The sequence below is a fragment of the Rattus norvegicus genome, chromosome 2 (assembly GCF_036323735.1).
Source record: "Rattus norvegicus strain BN/NHsdMcwi chromosome 2, GRCr8, whole genome shotgun sequence".
Lineage (NCBI taxonomy): Eukaryota > Metazoa > Chordata > Mammalia > Rodentia > Muridae > Rattus > Rattus norvegicus.
The window spans coordinates 53,210,148-53,232,105 of record NC_086020.1 but is presented as its reverse complement, the minus strand read 5'-3'; the positions used below and the strand labels follow the sequence as shown (position 1 = coordinate 53,232,105).

Sequence of the window (21,958 nt, the reverse complement as noted above, 5' to 3'; positions counted from 1 at the left end):
TTGCCATTACCAACAGAGATGATAAGAAATAATGGAAAAGAGAAAGATTAACTGGTTCTATTGTATTTGGGAGCCTTATACGATAATAACCGCAGCCCTTCCTTTGCTCCTAGAAGGACTTGGAGAATTGTACCAGAGTTCACAGCTCAGGATCTAGGAAGGAAGTGTTTCCTGATCTACAGTAATGTTCTTTGCTTTAGTTAAAAGCAACCTCATTGCTGTTCAGGTCAGAGATGTTACTCTTCCCACATGCTGTTAGCAGCCACTGTTTAGCTTGGTTTCCTTCCTTCCCTCCTTCCTTCCTTCCTTCCTTCCTTCCTTCCTTCCTTCCATCCATCCGTCTGTGTGGCTTTGTGTATGTGCACATATGGGTCCTCTGAGACTAGAAGAGGGTGTTGGGTCCCCTGGAGTTCCAGGCCATCGTTAATGTCCTGTTGTGGATGCTGGAAACCAAATGTGAATCCTTTGGAAGAGCAGCCACCACTCTGAACCACTGAGCTCTCTCTCTCTCCAGCTCCCCCCTTACCACATTCATCACTTTGGTTCAGACCATCTGTGCCACTCAAGTGGTGTGTTAATTTCCTAAATAGTCCTTGTGCTTTCAGCCTTTGCCCTCTTCCTGTCTGTCCTGTGCACGGCAATGTGAATATCCTTTTTAAAACTGGAAGAGCCACATCGGTCCTTTCTTCAAAATCACTGTCTTCTCAGCTCGCAATAAGCAAGAGTGAAGGTTTCCAACGGCCTCTCAGGCTTTCTGTAATAGGAATCTCAACTTGATCCTTTTGTAGGTACAGGCTAGGAGGAGGAGAGGCTCCAGAGGTCACCTTCTAAGCTGAGTCACCTCTCTGTTAGGATTCTTCCTGAGGACCATCCTAGTACACTGTCTGTCATTCACTGGCTGGACCTTAAGCGTGTGGAGGTTTGTCAGGAAGACTTAGGCATTTAGTTTTTATTCCAGATGGCAACATGCCCGGCTAAGGATGGCGATTAGCTCCTAGGATGAAAGGACAGCATGAATGTTTCTTTTCCCTCTTAGGACTGGCAACACTCCTTTCTAGTCACCGAGGAGCTGTTACCTTGAATAGATTTTGTAGCTTTGTTCCGTGTTCTCAGGTGACAAATCTCTATTGGCAGTGTGCCTTTCTGTTATTGCTCCCAAGTTTATCTTAAGAAACTTTTGTTTAATCACCTTGGGAAAGCCGTGGTAGCCAGTGATAGAGCTGATAAGATAGAGCAGGCAAACGACTGTTGAGGACGTGAGGATTGTCCTCGTGAATAGACCTATGGACATCAAAGACCTCTGCGACAATGTGTATAAATCTTCCTTGTTTAACTTTTGATTTCTAGTTTTCAACTGTCTATAAAATTTCTTTTAACAGATAAGGATTCCTTTTTATCTATAATAAAATATTAATTTAATTAAAACACTGAGAGGCCTAAAAAGTAAGGTTAGTCGGAATTCCATTTGCTGCTGCTGCTGTTTCTGTTTCTGTTTCTGCTTCTGCTTCTGCTTCTGCTTCTGCTTCTACTTCTGCTTCTGCTTCTGCTCCTCCTGCTCCTGCTCCTGCTCCTCCTGCTCCTCCTGCTCCTCCTGCTCCTGCTCCTCCTGCTCCTGCTCCTCCTGCTCCTGCTCCTGCTCCTCCTGCTCCTCCTGCTCCTGCTCCTCCTGCTCCTGCTCCTGCTCCTCCTGCTCCTGCTCCTGCTCCTCCTGCTCCTGCTCCTGCTCCTCCTGCTCCTGCTCCTCCTGCTCCTCCTCCTCCTGCACCTGCTCCTCCTGCTCCTGCTCCTCCTGCACCTGCTCCTCCTGCTCCTCCTGCTCCTGCTCCTCCTGCACCTGCTCCTCCTGCTCCTGCTCCTCCTGCTCCTCCTGCTCCTGCTCCTCCTGCTCCTGCTCCTCCTGCACCTGCTCCTCCTGCTCCTGCTCCTCCTGCTCCTCCTGCTCCTGCTCCTCCTGCTCCTGCTCCTCCTGCTCCTGCTCTTCCTGCTCCTGCTCCTCCTGCACCTGCTCCTCCTGCTCCTGCTCCTCCTGCTCCTGCTCCTCCTGCTCCTGCTCCTCCTGCTCCTGCTCCTCCTGCTCCTGCTCCTCCTGCTCCTCCTGCTCCTCCTGCTCCTGCTCCTCCTGCTCCTCCTCCTGCTGCTCCTGCTCCTGCTCCTCCTGCTCCTCCTGCTCCTGCTCCTCCTGCTCCTCCTGCTCCTCCTGCTCCTGCTCCTCCTGCTCCTGCTTCTCCTCCTCCTGCTTCTGCTCCTCCTGCTCCTGCTCCTCCTGCTCCTGCTCCTCCTGCTCCTGCTCCTGCTCCTCCTGCTCCTGCTCCTCCTGCTCCTCCTGCTCCTGCTTCTCCTCCTCCTGCTTCTGCTCCTCCTGCTCCTCCTGCTCCTCCTGCTCCTCCTCCTGCTCCTCCTGCTCCTGCTTCTCCTCCTCCTGCTCCTCCTGCTCCTCCTGCTACTCCTCCTCCTCCTCCTCCTCCTCCTCCTCCTCCTCCTCCTCCTCCTCCTCCTCCTCCTCCACTTCTTCTTTTTGAGAAAGGGTCTTGATATATATCCTGGCTATTCTGGAATTTGCTATGTAGGCCAGGCCACACCACTCCACCAAGGCCATATATGCTAATAGTGTCTCTCTGGGCCAAGCAAACACATTTCTATTCTAACATCTTCAGGTATATAAAAGACGTTTTTTCTTTTTCTTTTTTATTACTGGGAATCAGACAGGCTGGTTAGGTATTTACCGCTTGGTTACTTACAGTCTTTGCTTCTCTTCCCTATTTTCTCCTATGTTGATAAATACAGTTGTTGCTCGGTAGAATTTCCAGCGTTCTAAATATGACTAAGGGAGTTTCTGTGTCCCCCCCCCCCTTTTTTTTTTTTTGTAACATTAGCCAGACCTGAAGGCTCCAGTAGCTTAAGGATACATTCCTGGCAAGAATACCTCACCAGCAGTGTTGTATATTATTGTATTGCATCGGGAAGACAACTGGGATAGTGTAGGTGTTGTCCTTGTGGTCTGTCTGGTATGATCAGCTTTTCCCACTCAGATTCTTCCTGCCATTTGACTGATGCCCATTAACTACGTTCATGATTCTATTAAGGGCTCTCCAAAGGGCAAAACTCCATCATTCTTCCTTCATTTATCAGCCAGAGTTTTTCTATAAAGAAAACAAATTTTCTCTGTTGGTCACTTGCCCTGAAATGGACCCGGGTAAGTGGGATAAAGCTCTTTCCCATTACATATTCGTTTTGCTAATAAGCACTTGGTTCCCTTATGTGTTAATTTCCTAATCCTGATGTAACAAATACTCAGAGGCCTGTGGCCTTTTACCCGCTGGAGGTCAAAGTCCAAAGGAGTTTGGGGCCTCCGTACAAGTGCTGGCAGTTCTGCATTTGTCCTGGGAACCACAGGGGAGAACTGTTTCTCTAAAGCTTTCAGCTGCTGCAGAACTTCTTCACCTGTCAGGTGGTGGCCCCTTTCCATCTTGACAATGTCAATGTGCCATCCTCACATTGCTTCTTGACTAGGACTCTTTGTCCTCCACATGTAGGGACTCTATGATTACCCTGCAGCTCTCCAGATAACCCGGGATAGTCCTACCGTAGGCCCAGTGATTACCAACCCTTAAGTCTATCTGCTATCATAATTCTCCTGTGCCATGCACGATGTATTCAATGGTAGTAAGGATTAGGACATGGATATTCTTGGGACGCTGTTATTCTGCCTATCCCGTTGTATGTTCTAAGTTGAGCAATGCCCTTTAAAATACCTAGTACTTTTTCTGATAATCAACCTTAATGCATGGGTTATAATATCCTAGGAAGTGTTCTTCATAAGTGTCCATTATTCTTTTACAAATTTTCCTTTTATTTTATGCAGTTTTTTTAACCTACATGTAATGTCTGTGTACTCATATATTCCTGGTGCTCATGGAGGCCAGAAGAGAACTTCCTGGAGTTGGAGTTATAGATAGTTGTGATTCACCATGTAGATGCTGGGAATCGAACCCAGGTCTTTTGGGAGACCAGTGTATCCTTCCAGCTCCCATTCATTATTTTTATACTCAAATTCCCATGGTTAGTGGAAGCCATTTTTGAGTTGCCTCTTTTTTTTTTTTTTTTTTTTTTTGAGACAGGGTCTTGCTATGTAGCCCTGGCTGGCTTGCTGTGTAGACCAGGTTGGCCTAAAACTCACACAGACCCACTTACCTCTGCCTCCTAAGAACTGAGATTAAAGGTGTGTACCACCACTGCTGGCCCTCCTAAATACTTTCGAACCCAGGTCTTTTGGGAGACCAGTGTATCCTTCCAGCTCCCATTCATTATTTTTATACTCAAATTCCCATCGTTAGTGGAAGCCATTTTTGAGTTGCCTCTTTTTTTTTTTTTGAGACAGGGTCTTGCTATGTAGCCCTGGCTGGCTTGCTGTGTAGACCAGGTTGGCCTAAAACTCACACAGACCCACTTACCTCTGCCTCCTAAGAACTGAGATTAAAGGTGTGTACCACCACTGCTGGCCCTCCTAAATACTTTCGACTCAACTCTGTCATCTTTAGTAGCTGCCTTGGATTTCCAAATACAGGACTTCTATTTGAGGTTTTTCAGATGAGTGGCAAACTCCTGAGAAGTGCATATATGACTTCATTTTACACATGGATCTAATATTGGCCAAACTCCTCTTTCTCTCCCTCTTTAGGTAGAAAATATGCATTTGTCTGTCTCTGGTATACTCGAATTGAAGACTATGTTCAAGTGCCAGTATGTTCAAGTTGCCTTGATCTGTGTAAAGCCTCAATAAGTTACTCCATATTTATAATTTTATCCATTTTTATTAAATATTCAGTGGCAAGAATGGATTTTTTAAACTATATGGTAAACCCTATGTAGAAACATAATGTTTAAAAATATGTTAATAGCTGGGAGAGGTGGCACATGTCTTTAATCCCAACATTCTGGAGGCAGAGGCAGGTGGAGCTTGTGAGTTTGAGGCTAGCCTGGTCTACAAAGCAAATTCCAGGATAGCCAAGGCTACACAAAGAAAGCCTATCTCATATATATATATATATATATATATATATATATATATATATATATATATATATCTTGATTAAAACATCAGAAGAAGAAGCTGGTGTCTTGTAGGTAGAGCTCGCCTGAACTCTACATAAAGATGTTTGTGTTACATGCTTTCTTTTGGGTCGTAAGGAGCAGAATGACAATCAGGTTATAATTTGTGTAAGGTGTGCTGTATGGATTTTTGGGGTCCCAGGATCCCCTCCATTACCTTGGAGAAGTGGAATGCATTCTGGGTTCCCTAGTTATGGAGGGTCTTTCTCTGAGTAGCCATATCACAGTGCCTGCCAGGGCTACTCTGACTTCTCCCTGATAATCGCGTGGCTGTGCTTACAAATCACTTCCATACCTGCTACTCTCTTAGCCTTCATGCGGCTTCTCCGTTCAAACCTCCTAGGAGGGACCATGACTGGGTAGGTGTTTTCGTTACTTTTCTGTTGCTGTGGTAACACATGATGCTCAAATGCAACTCGGGGAGGAAGAGGTTTATCTCGGCTTATGATTTTCTGGTTACACTCCATCACTGAAAGAAGGCAGGGTAGGGACTCAAGGGAAGAACTGGAGACAGCAACTGAAGCAGAGGTCATGGAGGAGCACTGCTTGTTGGCTGCTCCTCATGGTTCACTCAACCTTGCCCCCAGTGAGCTGGTCCTACCACATCAATCACTAATCAAGGAAATACTCTACACACTTGTCTACAGGCGAACCTTATGGAGGAATTTTGTTAACCGAGAATCCCTCTTCCCAAATGTTCTAGCTTGTAGCAAGTTGACATTAAACTAGCCACATGGGAGGTTAATAACTGGCCAACATGGACTGGTCTGGATCCACAATTCCTGTGTAAGTCACGTCATTGGCAGTGGCTGCCAGCTTCTCTCAGGTCTGGCCTGTCTGGTGACTCTCTTTGACCTGGTTGCTGGCCTCTCAGCTGCTGGTCAAGTCTCAGGATTCAGCCTTGGAAATCTATAAGGAATTTCCTCTGGCCAAATTGACAGGAAAGGGACTTCTGCTATGGCAGCCATCAATGTGATACGGCTATTGTGCAGTAATTTATTCTGTCTTACTAAAGGTCAGGATGGGAAGACTGTGACCCCAGAGGGTGAAGGAGGGGAGTTAGCATGCTGTACGATTTCTCAACTCAGGTGTTTTTCTCCTAAGAATAGACTAAACTTATCATGTGCCTTAAAGAGAGACTGTAGGTTAAATAAAACATTTAGTGCATTCAGGACAGTTTGTCCAAAAATTTATCACTTTTCAAACAAGGTAAGCAGTATGATTGTGAATCATTATTTTCAGTAGCAGATCATGCATGGTACATTTTGAAAAACAGATTGCCCGTTTCCTTCTCCTGAAGTCTGCTCCGAAAGACGCTTTTTACCTTTGTCTAAACTTTGGTTTTGTTTGCTTTTAGGAATTCCATATAAGCAGTTGACAGTTGGGGTCCCCAAGGAGATTTTCCAAAATGAGAAGCGAGTTGCCTTGTCTCCTGCTGGTGTCCAGGCCCTGGTCAAGCAGGGTTTTAACGTTGTTGTGGAATCAGGAGCAGGCGAAGCTTCCAAATTCCCAGATGATCTCTACAGAGCAGCAGGGGCCCAGATCCAAGGAACGAAGGAAGTTCTGGCTTCTGATCTGGTGGTCAAAGTAATTACTCTCTTCTCTCTTTCATTCACAGTTTCATGTCTTTTGTTGAGACAGAGTCTCAGCGTATAGCCATAGCTGGCTCGGAATCCGCAGACATCCACCTACCTTCGCCTCTCCAGTGCTGGGATCAAAGCCACCACACCCAGCCCTGCCAATTCTTAGTGCTCTTCTTTTTGTTTTTAATTGACACATAATAATTGTTCATATTCATGCAGCCATATATAAGTGATACATATATATCACAATGTATATTCAATGTACAAAAATCAAATCAGAGCAGTTTGTGTATTCATCACCTTAAACATTACCCATCAGCCTTTCCTATTTGAAAGTCATACTCTCTTTTCTCAACAAAACCATAGAAGGGAAATGAAGACTTTCATTTTTGCATTAGCTGGGTAGATTTTTTTTTAATATGATCTGAAGAGAAACCAGAGTATATGGGTAGATTTTTTTTTTACTTCATATTTTTTTTAGTTATAAAGTTCCTTAGCATGTAAATTTCTGCTGTATGGTATCTGAAGATCTTTTAAAGTCAATTGGCCTATGGGTCACTCAGCCCAAATGCTTCCTTCTCCAGAATGGTCATGCTGTTTCTCCAACAGCACTATGTGGGGGAAATGACGGCCTTCAGATTTTAGACATGACACACAGTATCCTGGGCTGTGTCCAATAACTCCTTTCCATCCTAGTAGCATCTAGTCATGAGTGGGAAGCCTGTGTATAAATGGCCATGTAGTCAGTTAAAAGAGACTTCTACTCAGCTCGTGTAAAAATGAAGCTATTTTCCTTCCATTCATAACTTATTTGACCCAGGGCTTCTCCATTGAATCAAGTCCGATCCTGTTCTGAGGATCCAGGTTTAGGGAATCGTTCACTCGGTTTGACATCTCAGCTGCCAGTGGTCTCAGCTGAGCCTTTGATGAGGGCCAGTAGAATTGACTCAGCAGTCTGGAGGTTTTCTTTTTCTTTCTTTCTTTTTTTAAAAAAGATTTACTTATTTATTTCATGTATATGGATATACTGTTGCTGTCTTCAGACACATCAGTTGAGGGCATCAGATGCCCATTACAGATGGTTATGAGCCACCATGTGGTTGCTGGGAATTGAACTCCGGAAGAGCAGTCAGTACTCTTAACCGCTGAGCTATCTCTCTAGCCCCTCAAGGTTTTCTTAATCTTAAATAGATTTTTTTCTGTCTGTGTGTGTTGGAAGTTTCACACATGCCAGGTAAGTCCTCCACCACTGAACCACACTTCCTGCTCTAAGAGTTACAAGTTCTCAGCTTAGGTTCACAATGGGTAAATGAAGAAAAATAAAGCCATGACAGGAAGTGATGGAAGCAGTGTTCTTGTTTGTATTTAAAATGTAAATCCTACAGGCTGTGTCTCCTATGCTCATTGCAAGCAAAACAAATATAGTGAAACTTCTTTTCAGAACAATGGATTGAAGCTAGAGTAATTTAACTTGGTAGAGATGCTCGCTTACACTGTGTTCCTTTATAGGAACTTAAAGTGACATAAATCTGTACCATAGAGTCTTTAACTGACAACCTTGGTAACGCCTCATTACCCTATGTATTCCTGTTTGCCAAGATTAGTAAGCATTGAGTCTTTTTGTTTGGTTTTTAGAGACAATGTTTCACTATGTAGCCCTTACTGGCTTCTAAATGGACTTGTGGACTAGGCTGCCTTTCCAGTCACAGAGATCTGCTGGCCTTTTGTCTCTCCTGTCTGGGATTAAAATGTGTGCTAGTACTTCCTATCCTTGGATTGAGTCTTCAAACATAAAGCAAAATTTTTTTTGTCTTTTTTTTCTAATATCTCATACTTTTTTTTTTTTTTCTCTTTTTTGGAGCTGGAGACCGAACCCAGGGCCTTGCGCTTGCTAGGCAAGTGCTCTATCACTGAGCTAAATCCCCAACCCTATCTCATACTTTTAAAACAGATTTAACAGTAAGTTTGGGGAGCCCAGGTTTACTATAAAATCTTTGTAATTTCTCTGTACTTTGAGCTGTCACAGCTGACCTGGTGCTGTGCACTCCCTGAGTGTGTGCTCTTTACCCAGGACAGGTCACAGGTCATCAGTCACAGGATAGATAGTGTACATCATATGCTTTCCCTTGCTTAATTGATGGACGATTTCTCTCAGAAGTACTATCTAAACAATAGGGCCGTGCCTTATGTAAATTGTCCTGTTTGCTTAAAAAACATGGTGAAGGTCGTTTTAATCTGTGATTTGGTTTTCATTTCAGGTGAGGGCCCCCATGGTGAACCCGACGTTAGGTGCTCATGAAGCTGACTTTTTAAAGCCCTCAGGAACTCTAATTAGCTTCATTTACCCAGCCCAAAATCCAGACTTGCTAAATAAACTCTCCGAAAGAAAAACTACAGTTTTGGCGATGGACCAGGTTCCGAGGGTGACAATAGCTCAGGGCTATGATGCTCTCAGCTCCATGGCCAACATTTCTGGGTAGGTATATTCTTTCCCATTTCAGTTGACCCAAACCACAGGGAGGTAGCACAGGCATTCACAGAGTTTAAACTTTCATAATTGTTGGGGACTGAGCTTCTTACACTTAAATCAGTTCTTATGATTCATTTTATTTCTTTTCACAGTAGTCACAGTCATATATGTCACATGTCCTATCTTTAGGGTTAGAAGCAGAATTTACACCTACCAGAGGAAGAGGCTGTCGGAGTGTCTGCGTGAGGAGGCTGTATTTTATGTTGTGTGTATATGTATCAGATTGAAATGGTTGTTTTAACAGGTTTCAAATAGTTGGACACTGGCAGTTTCATGTGCTTTAATGTAATATAGGTTGAGAACCCCTGAAAAGTTGGAATCAGAAGCACTTCAGATTTCTGATGTTTTCAGATTTTGGAATACTCATAGAATGGGGGTGTTTTGGACCCAAGATCCAAGTGAACACAAGGACCATTTCTGTTTCATACACTGTAGACACATAGCCTGAAGGTTTGTAAATATATTTTGGTAATTTTCTTTATGAAATGGCGCATTTCAGGAGGTCTTTTCCTTCTTTGGGGTGTTTTAAATACCGTGTTGGTTTTCTGTGCTTGACCTGTGACCCCGTTACATGTTTCCAGTGATGTTAGGAATGGGACACTCTGCTTGTGATAATGTCAGGGACCCACGTGGAACGGCTTTGACTTTAGACTTTTATATTAGGGGTACTTAGCATACTGTATACTAATTAATTAACTAATTAAAAAATAGTCTAGCTGTGTAGTCCGGGCTGACCTAGAACTCGCTGTGTAGTTCAGGGGAGCCTCAGGCTTCAAAGCGGTGATCCCACTGCCTCTAGCCTTCTGAGGGCTGAGCTTATAGGCACAGGATATGCTTAGGTCGCTCATCTTGCTTAGGGTTTCCTCAAGAAAGCTAAGGAAATATTTACTGAAATAAGAAAATTTCCATTTGGAAATTACTGTCCTGTCACAGTCTGTCTTTTTGACTAGAGCTCGTCCACTTCTGGGGCCCCAGTGACAGTGGATCTTACTTGCCTGTCAGCACTGCTATCTTCCTGTCTCTCTCTTTTAGAGCTCTATTTTTATTTAAAAAATGCAGAATATTTTAAAAATTGATTGACTTTCATACATGAATACAGTGTATTTTAGTTCATATTTACTCCCCACTCCTCCCCCTAATTTCTTCCAGAGTCACTGCCCAGCCCCAGTCCATTTTGTGCTGAGCATATACTCATGGGTGCAGGGCCATGGAGTTAGGTCTAGGGACATGGTCTAGAGCATGGTTGACCTACCAAGGACCACATTATTAAAGAAAAAACCCTGAGGCTTCCTCCTCCAGAATCTACCTTCCTGTTCCACAGCGGGGTCGGGGAGCCTCCATCGTCCATGCTGAAGTGTTGATCGGCTTGGTCATGCATTCATGGGTGGCCTCGGCTGCTGTGAGTTCGTGATCACAGTGGTCTGGTCTTCCTCAGGAGACCTTGTTTTGCTGTGGTCCTCTGGGAGATCTGGAGGGAGGAGGTGTATAGAGCTGTGTCCTTGTTTGTGGCTGACAGACACTTGCTCTTTGCACTTTGACCAATCGAATTTTTGCAGTAACTGCTATCCGCTAGACGGAGAAGATTCTCTGAGGTGATCTAGGAGCTGCACAGACATATGGGCACAATGACGTGCATTTGGATGCCAGGTACTCTGTCCATTTAGCACATTAAAAGCAGTAGGTTCACCCCTCGGGCTTATGAGCTCTCCAATCATGGGTTCTTGGCCAGATTTAAAGTACCCAGGTATGAGTTTCTTTCTTTGGAGCAGGCCTTAACTCTACTCAGAAAATAGTTATTATCAACATAACATTTGTATAACTATCAAATCCTTAACCCTGATACTGAGCTCCCTCCCACCCCCCAACTTCTGCTTCTGGGAGGAACATTATCCCCATGTATAGAGTAACTTCAATTAAACTAATATGTGTATATATATGATAGTAGTAGGTTACCATATGGCTTTTCTAAACATCTTAACAATTAAAAACATTGTTGGAGTCATGACCATTCTTGGTTTAAACTATACTACAGTTCCGTAGTAAAACAACATGGTATTGGCATAGAAATAGACATGTCGATCAATAGGATAGAATCAAAAACCCATAATCCATATACCTACAGTCAACCGTTTTATCACAAAGATAAGAAAAAAGAACCACATTGGAGAAATTATAGCATCTTTAATAAATGCTTCTGGGAAAAATTGGACATCTACCTTCATCCTTCCCTCTCACCCAGAACTCCAATCAGTTTCAAGTGGACCGAAGGCCTCAGAGTTAGATCCAAATCTCTAAGGCCTCTGAGGGAAAGAGCAGGATCTGGGCTCAGAAAGGACTTTCTGAATGGCATCTCAGTCATTCAGGAAACAGGGCCACAGGTCAACAAGTGGGACTTCATGAAATGAGAAAGTGTCTGTACTGTAAAGGTAACCGTTAATCAATGGACGAGGCAGCCCACAGAATGGGAAAGACTCCAATTGTCCTGTGTGGAACAGCACAGAGAAATGCGTCCCAAGCTCCTCTCTGCTTGCAGGAAGATGGCTATACTCCAGTTGCTTGCAAGGGACTGGAATGCCCACCACCTGTCTGAGAGGGTGGGACCAGTCTGGAGATGGGGCAATGCTTATGAAATCAGCTTCCCAAGGAAGCTAACTGAGCTGAATCTTGAGCGAACATGATTGAAACACCAAGGAAAGCATTTAAAGGGAAAACAGTGTCTGGGGGCTGGGGGGGGGGACCCAATATAAATAAACTTTTCATAGAGTTTTGCATGAACTGGAAGGCTCTTAGATTTTTCTTTTTTAAGCCTATCATTATCTGTGTGTGCATGCGTGAGTCCCGGCAAGGAGATCTGGTGGTCAGAGGACAGGTTTCTGGAGTAGGCTCTTCTGTCTTACTGGGGCAGGGTCTCTTGTTTGTACCGAGTTTTGTACCCTAGGCTTAGCTGCTTCCGTCACCTCCCAGGTGATTCTTGGATCTCCAGCTCCCAGCTTCACATCACACCCGATCACTGCCAAGGCAGTGCTAGGATTACACATCTCTGCCACTATTCAGCTTGGTAAATGTGGGGTCCTGGGACAAACTGCCTGGCAGACCCGAGTTTCCTGTTTTAGGTGTAACATTTAAAATACGCCGTGTATGAAACTCGCCATTCATATGGGTTGTCATTTCATTAAAGTTAAAACAAGTTCACACGACGGGGTGTGGGGAGGCTGTCCATGATAGATCAATCAATAAAGCACTTCTGATCACAACTTCTGTCTTCTGACATAGGTACTCTGACACGAACACATACACGCGATAATTAAATAGAAACACACTTAGTTCTCCTTACTATAAGGTAGCAAATGATTTACTAAAAATATTGTTTATGGTGTAAAATCTATGCCAGGGGCCAAAAGAAATTGTTGCCTATTTAGTGACTGGAAGAGTGACCGTTACGCAAGGTGGGGCTTAACGTGTACCATGCAGAGTTCTGCTCTTGATTCTGTCCTCAGCTCTGGAACAGTGCTCTTGGCTGCAGAATTGTTTGAGCAAACAGCATGTTTCGAGACAATATCAGTAGGTCCCATTAGCGCCATGGACTGCAGGTTGCTCTTAGACAGAATGGAGCGTTTAGAAATGCATACTTTCCATCTTGAGAATATTTTTTTCTGCTTCACTATGACTAACTTACAGCAGTAGCAGTGATGACAGCATGTTTTTATATTACTTGTTTTATTAAGTATTACAATTACAAGGGCGTCAGCACATGAGTCTTAGTATTAGAATAGTTGTATTTAACTAAGTAAAGACAATGTGGAAATGAATTAGTGCAGTGTGCTCCAGACATCCTATTAAAGAAAAGATTCGGCTCACTGTTAGTTTTTTTGGGATAACTTGTTTCTGTAGTTAAATTGTACTTACCGAGCATTTGTCCTGTGACAAGAACCACACTGGGTATTTCACCCGTGTTAACTTCGTTCTCTCAGTAGCTTTCAGAGCTCGATGCACTCCTTGGCTCTTATTGCAATAGATGAGGAGAGTGTTACTTCTGCTCCGGGTCAGATCTGATCATTTGGTCTGTCTCAGTTGGGCTTTCTCCCACTACAGATCCAAGGTAGTGGTTTCTCCCCTCTGAGTCTGAAATATTATTATATACAATGTCACAGTGAATCTAGACCTCCCCTAGTGTAATGTCTTTACTTTTTCTATCTTGGCTAGTCTGCTGTATTTGTTAGGAAGCCGCTGAGTAGCTCTTTGGTTAGGGTCTTCCTCGCTCTGCTGCTGACTAGCTGAGTCCTGGTGGTCAAGTGGTCCTTTCACCTTCCTGTCTGTCTTTATAAAGCAAATGTAGTCATTGTCGGCATTCAGAGGCTGATTGTAAAGGTCAGTAAGTATATAAACAGTGCTCAGAAATAATCCTTCCGTAGAGTACCATACCGGGATTATGCTTGCGAAGCTATGTAACTGACAGGTTGTAGTAATGTGTGGACTTTTACCTTTTATTTTATGGAGCTGTCTGTTTATTTTTTCAGTTATAAGGCTGTTGTTTTAGCAGCCAATCATTTTGGAAGGTTTTTCACTGGTCAGATCACAGCTGCTGGAAAAGTCCCCCCAGCGAAGGTATGTATAACTTCCAGTGTTTCAATATATACATATATATTATAGTAATAATTATAATTATTATATATAATAATTATTATTTTTAAGATTTGTTTTTTTACTATGTATATGTGTTCTGCTTGCATGTATGCCTGCACGACAGAAGAGGGCACCAGATCTCACTGTAGATGATTATGAGCCACCACATGGTTGCTAGGAATTGAACCGAGAACCTCTAGAAGAGCAGTCAGTGCTGTTAACCTCTCAGCTCTCTCTTCAGCCCCACTTCCAGTGTTTTTTAATGAGACAAATTGAAGGCGTCATTAAATATGGTTATTTTTAAATGTCTTGCTGGGTGATAGCCTTGCTGATGTTAATATACTTAGAAATTTAAAGTGACGTTTTAGAGCTGAACATTGAATATTGCTTGAAAAAAAAAGGAATTTTGGCTTTTTTGTTTGTTTCAAAAGTTCTAGTCTTTTTCCTTTTGCCTTTTCAGTTTTTGACTTATTTGAATTCTTAAAATAGATTTTGTCTAGATTGATCTGTGGATGAATTTACTATTACTTTTTAAAGAACTTAAAGATATTATTCAGTAAATCTGTGTTTCCTGATTACTGTACCTTAGTTTGTAGAAAACACTTGTTTGATTTCTTCAGTCTCGTCAACTGAGGATGTGGAGGGGCATCAAGAGGACAGGAGATTATGGGAGGTGGTACAATCAAGGCACATTGGAAGGGGGCTGCTTCCTGAATCCCGATTGGGAGTAGAGAGAGGAAGAGAGGTTAATGATAAGCAGAGAGATGAGAGGTACAGCCTAGAGGGTTATGTCATGGCCCTTCGATAGGGTATCCAGTGCATATAAACCCGAGTCCAGGCATAGGAAACAAGATGTGTAAATGGAGTCATCCATCTGCCTACTTTCTGTTCTAAATACTTGTTTTACAAACGCAGAACAATTCTACCAATAAATCTGCTAGGGAAACCAAAAGCAAAACCAAAACTAAAGCCCAAACACAAACCCATGCCCAGACAGAACACACCAAGCCAACATGTGCCATATGGAGAGATTTAATGGGAGAATGAGACAAGGGGAAGGGACGAGAGAAAGAAGAGAAAGAGGAAGAAGGCAGAAGATGTCTGCCTTTCATTTGGAATATGACATAACTGCTCCCAGGTGGAGTTGGGAATTGAGCCAAAAGATTTACTGGGAATGTATGGCCATTGCCATGGCAACAGTGACCAAATGGTGTCGCTGCTAAAGGCAATTCCTGATACCAACACAAACTGAAACCCAAACCCAAACCCAAAACCAAAACCAAGCAGCCTTGAGTGAAGCAGACCATGGAAAGAAAAGCAAGTCCTTTAAAACAAAGGCCAGGATGTGCGGCAAGAACATGTGTGTGAACACCATAGATGTATGGCACACAAGACACTAGACTTCCTGTATCTGAAATATAAAAATCTATCTTACTGTATAACCGTGAGGAAACATCTGGCGTTCAAACTGGGCAGAAACGTGATGCTGCCCTTAAACTGGCCGAATGCAATGATACGCCAGCCGACACTTTAGTCTTGATTAGCATCGTTTTACAAAGGTGGGGATTTGAGAGGAAACTTGTAATGTGCGATTAAAAAGTGAACGAAAACCCCAAGAGGCTTAGTTACCAAGTTATTAAGAGGTAGGGAGGGGACTGTGTCTGCTGGTGTTTAAGTTCAGTGACAGAGGGGAAAAGGCTTCTTCCGTCTTCAAACCTGATGAGCCAGGGTTCAATCCCTGGGACCCACTGTTAGAAGGAAAATGAAGCAAACCAGCTCCCATGGGTTAGCTCCGACTTCTACATGTGTCCCCTGACATCTTTTTCCCTCCCCTACCACACAAATAATAAAATGTCATTAGGAAATAAACTCAGCCTAAGAAACTGGCTTGCTGTAGGAAATCATTTTATAAAATAGAAGAATTGAGTATAGTTGGGGCTTGTCATGAATAATATTTTAAATTTATTTTTAAACAGAGTTTTTTTTTTTTTAACTTGTCTAAAATGAACTAAAACCACTTTAATGCATGTGATGGATGGGTGCTGGGAAGAACAGTGAGTGACAAGCCTGTACAAGACAAGCACCATTCCTACTGCATAAAAGTTACATGTCACGACGAAGACGGGAAAACACAGATGAGTGTATGATATAATGATCAAGATGATAGGACGATAACCAATGAGAGTGTGCTAACTTCCCAAGCTAGAGTAGAGGAAGGGCTCTGGCATCTGAGCAGAGACAGGAAGGAAGGAAAAAAGAACTCAGGACTTAAGGTGCTAGCCAAAGGGAGCAGCATGTATATGATACTGAAATGGAAAATGGAGTTTAGTGTGTTCTAGAAAAGAAGGCTTCCAGCTTTGAAATGTGTCTTAGTTAGGGTTCATTGCTGTGAAGAGACACCTTGATCAAGGCAACCCTTATGAAGGAAACATTTAACTGGCGCTGGCTTACAGTTTTAGAGGTTCAGTCCATTATCATCATGTTGGAAGCACGGCAGCCTCCAGGCAGGTGTGGTGCTGGAGAAGGCTGAGAGTTCTACATCCTGATCTGAAGGCAGATAGGAGGAGACTGTCTTCTTCATGCTGCTAGGAGGGCACTCTCTTCCTAACTCGGTGGAACTTGAGCATAGGACCTCAAAGCCCACCCCCACAGTGATGCCAACTCCAACAAGGCCACACCCACTCTAACAAGGCCACACCTCTAATAGTGCCACTCCCTGGGCCAATGGTATAAACCACTGCCTTGTATGATGATTAGCAAGGTAGAGGGTGATCCACAATGTGGAAACCAAAGGTCTGTCTGGCTAATGTAGGGTCATTCCTACAGGTTATGTTATAGCAACTCAAAGTAAGACAGATGCTCCACTTCGTGCCTTGCTTTTTTTTTTTTTTTTTTTTTTTTGAGCTGAGGACTGAACCCAGGGCCTTGCGCTTACTAGGCAAGCGAGGCAAGTGCTCTACCACTGAGCTAAATCCCCAATCCCTGTGCCTCTCTTTTTACATGGGGGTTGTGGATCTGAACTCAGGACCTTGTGTTTGTCCAGCAAGTGATTTACTCACTGAGCGGTTTCCCTAGCCAAGCTATTTTGCTGTCCAGTAGGTCTCTTGAATTTTATTTCTCCTAACTGTAATCATGTATCCTTTTCAGTCCTTTTCCTTTTGTTTTTGAGATACTGTTTCTCTCTGTAGCTTAGGATGGCCTTCAGCTCCCCCTCCTTGCCTTAGAATATGATTAGAGTGTTTCATGCATCTGCGCTATTTCTTGACAGGATAATTAGCCCGGTCCTGTCAGTTTCTTATACTTGTTATTGTTATTATGATTTTCTTTTTTGAGTTATTGGGACTTTGTGTAGAACAGGGTTGGTGCTTTTCGTTTAGACTCTGATGTTTGTTTGCTGAGGTCCCTATCTGACTCAGTTTCTGTGGACTTTTCCGTCCCAAATAAACCACCATCATCAACATTCTTTGCCATGGTTTCTGAGGCACTGCCTAGGGGTCCCAGGGACACACAGTTTGGATAACATAGACTTCTTAGAAAAGCAGAAGTAGCGTGGGCCTGATAGGTGGGCGAGTATTTACAAACATCTGTTTCTGTGGGTGACATTTGCTTGTTCCTACAGGAACAAGGGGTTCCTTCAATCTAGCCATTTCTGGGATGCATAACTTGCCTTGTTTTCTCAGGAAGGCCAGCTCAAGGCCAGAAGCAACAGTGTTTTCAGTGTTTCTCTGCAGGCTGGGGAGGTTGGAGTCTCTGTGGGATTCTTGGGTTCTCTTGGCTCAGATCCTTCTGTGGTTAAGATTTACTAGTATTGCATCAAATTTCAGATATAGATCATTCAAGATGGTCCTCAGTTGTGTGTTTCCTTCCCAGGTCTTCAGAATTACAAAATAGCAGTTATCATAGATGTTCTGTCAAGGTTGTGCCCACCCTGGACGTGGTTTTCTGTGTTTTATGAACCCAGGAAAGCCTTGGATTTGGAGAGGGAGAGACAGTTGGAATAGCATCCTGGTGTGTTGGTGGTAGTTTCTGTACAGTGAGAAGGAATGGGTCAATCTTTAACGCATGCGCCACTGTTGTGTTTGCAAGGCCTCTGCTCTGAGATGCTGCTGAAGGCTGGGGCATTATAGGGAAGGTTGTCCTCAGCTGGCAGATTTCTTTGATCGATTTTAAAAACACCGAGGAGTCAGCGGAAGGATAGACCCTTTGTCGCATTCGCAGGCTGATCTGCACCATCAGTTGAGTGTTAACTACGTACCAGGCACCAGGAGCTGCCGCCTGGTGATCATTTGCCATCACCTGGTAACAAGCTTTAAAACGTTGCTTGTTCTTTCTCCCCCCCTCCCCCCCCAGATCCTGATAGTTGGTGGTGGCGTTGCCGGGCTCGCTTCTGCAGGGGCAGCAAAGTCAATGGGCGCAGTTGTCCGAGGATTTGATACAAGGTGAGCATTTGACTAGTGATTAATATTTAACCGAAAACGTTTGTTATGAAATAGGCATTTGTAATTGTTACAGTAGAGATGATAATGGTTTCCTCTGTGTTCTTTCCAATTAAAAATATTTTTGTTTTTTCTTTTAGCTGTTTAAAAGTTGGCTCAATAAAAAAATTATTATTTACCAGAAGTAATAAAGTCATTGATAATTAATAGGCCATAGTTCTTTTTGTACGTTGGCAATGGGACCAGAGTTATCTCTAGTGAACTTGCAGCATGTTGCTTTACTCTGTCCCTTTAATCTTTAGAATGCTTCTGGGCACCAGGCCGGGCATGAGCAAAGCTAACAGGTACATTGGGAGGACACTTTGTCTAGCATTGAGTAGATAGAAATAGATAAAACTGGCATCACAGCCTCCAAACACTTTTATCTGGGGGGGACTGAGGATCCTACCCCATTCTCATACCTGTCAGGCAAGCGCTCTATCACTGACCTACAGACCCACCCTTTAAAGCACTTTTTACCTAGGAGTAGCCACACAGGAACTACAATTGCAGTACTTTTGCTAATGCATCTGGGTCAGACATAAGGGGAGAGCTGAGCATTTTTCTCTGGAGCTTATAGAAGATGTAGGAGAAACCATTTTTCTGTGTATGTTGTACTTCTCTAAGACAGCCATAAAACATTTTCCTCCATTGTTTGCCAAGAGGAGTTGGATTAAAATTCTCCTTCATTGATGAAGATGCCAGCTACCAGCAATTTTTTTAAAGATTTATTTATTTTATGTATATAAGTATGCCTTCACAGTCTTCAGACACACCAGAAGTAGGGCCTCAGATCTCATTACAGATGGTTGTGAGCCACCAGGTGGTTGCTGGGAATTGAACTCAGGACCTCTGGAAGAGCAGTCAGTGCTCTTAACCACTGAGCTATCTCTCCAGCTCCCAGATACCAGCATTTATTAAATGCTTATTAAGTTCAGTTATCATTTTGTTGTTTGATTTTTTTTTTTTGGTTCAAAACACATATATGTTGATTATAAGTGAGGGCATTGGAGCGACAACATGGCTGCCAGTCTTCTTAATTTAATTTTCAGTGCTGGAGGTTGAATCAAGGGACTCGTGTGTGCTCAGCACATGCTCTGCTGACTGAACCATACCCTTACACTGCCCAATCACGAATATAAGAAAAAAAAAATCAAAGTTGGAAAGAACATGACTTATCAGAGTGAACGTTCATAGAACACAGTGAACAGCTTTTCCCTGACCTTAGAGAAGGGAGGTGAGGTGCTTATAGAATCCACGTCACCTCCACGAGAAAAATGAGGCAATTTCAGAGTAGTCATGACTTCAGCTAAGGAGAGTTGGGGCCAAAAGTGACATTGCTTCTGTCCCTTTACTTGTAGTGTCTGCTGATATGCAGAGTTTCCAAACCTTCAAGCCTTTAGAAAGTGGATTGCCCGTGGTTCCATTATAATGGATACTGATACTAGAGTAGCAGTAGATATATTTTGACCTAGAAATGATCTTACACTTGCCAGGTTAGCTGTTGAGCATTTGGTGTACTGGTGTCATCGTTCATACTGTGAACTGAATAGGTGGCTAGAGTACAGCTGCTGTTCAGTCCACTTGTGGTGGTTTGAATGAGAAGGACTCTCCTAGGCTCACATGTTTGAGTACTTGGTCAGCATTTGGTGGAAAGCTTTGGGAAGGATTTGGGGATGTGGTCTTGTTGGAGGAGGTGTGTCACATGGGGCATGCTTTGAGATCTTAAAAGCCCACACTGTTTCTGGTTAACATTCTCTCTGCTCCATGTTTGTGCTCAAGATGTGAGCCCTCAGCTACTGCTTCAGCGCCATGCCTGGCTGCCTGCCGCCATGCTCCTCACTACAGTGGTCATGGCCTCTGACCCTCTGAAACTGTGAGCTCTAAATGCTTTCTTTTATAAGTTGGCTGGGTCACAGTGTCTTATCTTGAATGGTAACCAAGATCCTACTTTCATTTGTCAATTATTTACTTACTATAAAAATCACCTTAAAGTAACACACTACATTGTGATGTAATGAAGACGTCATGCAGCTTGATTAATTCAGGCACTCAAGCAAACACTCGTTCAGCCCCGAACTCCGTCCATCTTACTGAATTTCATTCTAGCTAGAACGGCCATTCTGAAGTTGTGTGTTTACAGTTTAATTATCAATTATATTTTTTGTGTACCACAGAAAGAAGCCACGACAGACTTAAGACTAGAAAAGCATCTAGCTCTCTGTCTTTCTTCATGACGTATGTGCCCTTTGTGGGCATCCCATTCTTATTCTCCTTGCCAGTGTTATTCTGCACCTGTGCATACATCTGTTTGCATATATTGATATTCATGTATATTTTATAGACTAGGTTCTGACTGTGAAGGAGGACATAAGCTTGTTGGTTTTTTTTTTTTTTCCTTTCCGAGATTGGGTGACCTTACTTAATATTATATATCTCAAGCCTATCCTTTTTCCTAAAGATTTTATGATTTAATTTTTCTCCTTTTTTAACTGAAAACGTTTTTTCATACAATATACTCTGATCCTCATTACTTCCCAGATCCTTCCTACCCCCCATCCTTCCAACTACACACCTTTCTCTCTCGCTCAAGAAAACAAACAGGCAAGTAAAAATGACAGAGACAAGAATAAAACAAAGTGAGCACACCCCCACTAAAGTCTAAAAATAAAATAAAGAATGAGAAATGCATACAAATGCACATGCATGTACACACCCCATGTGGGTGCACACACACAAACACACACACACACACTCCCACATGTACACACACATACCCCATGCACACCCACACACATGCACACACACATGTACACACCCACATGCACACACATATACATACACATGTACACATACATACACACACATACACATACATACACACATGCACACACCCCACATACACACATGCACACACATATACACACATGTACACATCAACATACACACATATACACACATGTGCACACACACACAGGTACATGCATACAGGCACATATAAATACACATGCATAGACACACGAAACCTATAAAAACACAAAAGCAGAAACCATAGTATATAAGCAAAAGAGTAGAAAGGTAGAAAATGCCCAGACAGAGCAACATGAGCCAAACCATCTCAGAAACACCTTTGAGCTTCTTTTGCTTCTGCTGGTGTGGGATCTGCCCTTACGTGTGGCTGGTGAACCCACCAAGACTGCCCTGGAAGAGCTCATTTCCTTTGTGGGAGTTTGGTACTTGGAGATAGTTTTTTGGTTGTGGATGAGAGCTCCTGCGTACTTCTCTTTCTTGTGCTGGTATGCTGACCTGGCAGGTTTGGACTTACTCTAGGCCATGACCATGCTGCCATGGTCTTTGTGAGTTCTTTGTGCATCAGTCCTGTGACGTTTGTGTCCCACTAGTTCTAATGGACTAGCTATTTTCCTGTTGCTGTGATAAAACACTCTGACCCAAGCAGCTTGTAAAAGGATTTATAGGATAAGAGTCCATGAAGGCAGAGTGGTGGCATGGTGGCGGGAGCAGGAAGCTGAGCCTTACGGGGACACCTGGTTACTATATAAAATATTTCAGTGACCATATTTGTACTTGCAGTGGGCACCTGCTGTGACCGCTGTCATCTAGGATGCTCGAGGTTTATT

At 43.3% G+C, this 21,958-nt stretch overlaps 1 protein-coding gene across 12 annotated transcripts in view; it reads left to right on the top strand.

Annotated features, from left to right (window-relative positions):
* Positions 1–21,958, top strand: part of Nnt (nicotinamide nucleotide transhydrogenase) — a 93,701-nt gene that overhangs the window by 5,752 nt on the left and 65,991 nt on the right. For all 12 annotated transcript variants that reach the window (XM_063281783.1, XM_008760774.3, XM_006231968.5 and 9 more), the window contains exons 3-6: positions 6,467–6,696; positions 8,951–9,168; positions 13,740–13,827; positions 18,196–18,284. In XM_063281783.1, the coding sequence (XP_063137853.1) occupies positions 6,467–6,696; positions 8,951–9,168; positions 13,740–13,827; positions 18,196–18,284 (625 nt within the window). The remainder of the gene's footprint in view (positions 1–6,466; positions 6,697–8,950; positions 9,169–13,739; positions 13,828–18,195; positions 18,285–21,958) is intronic.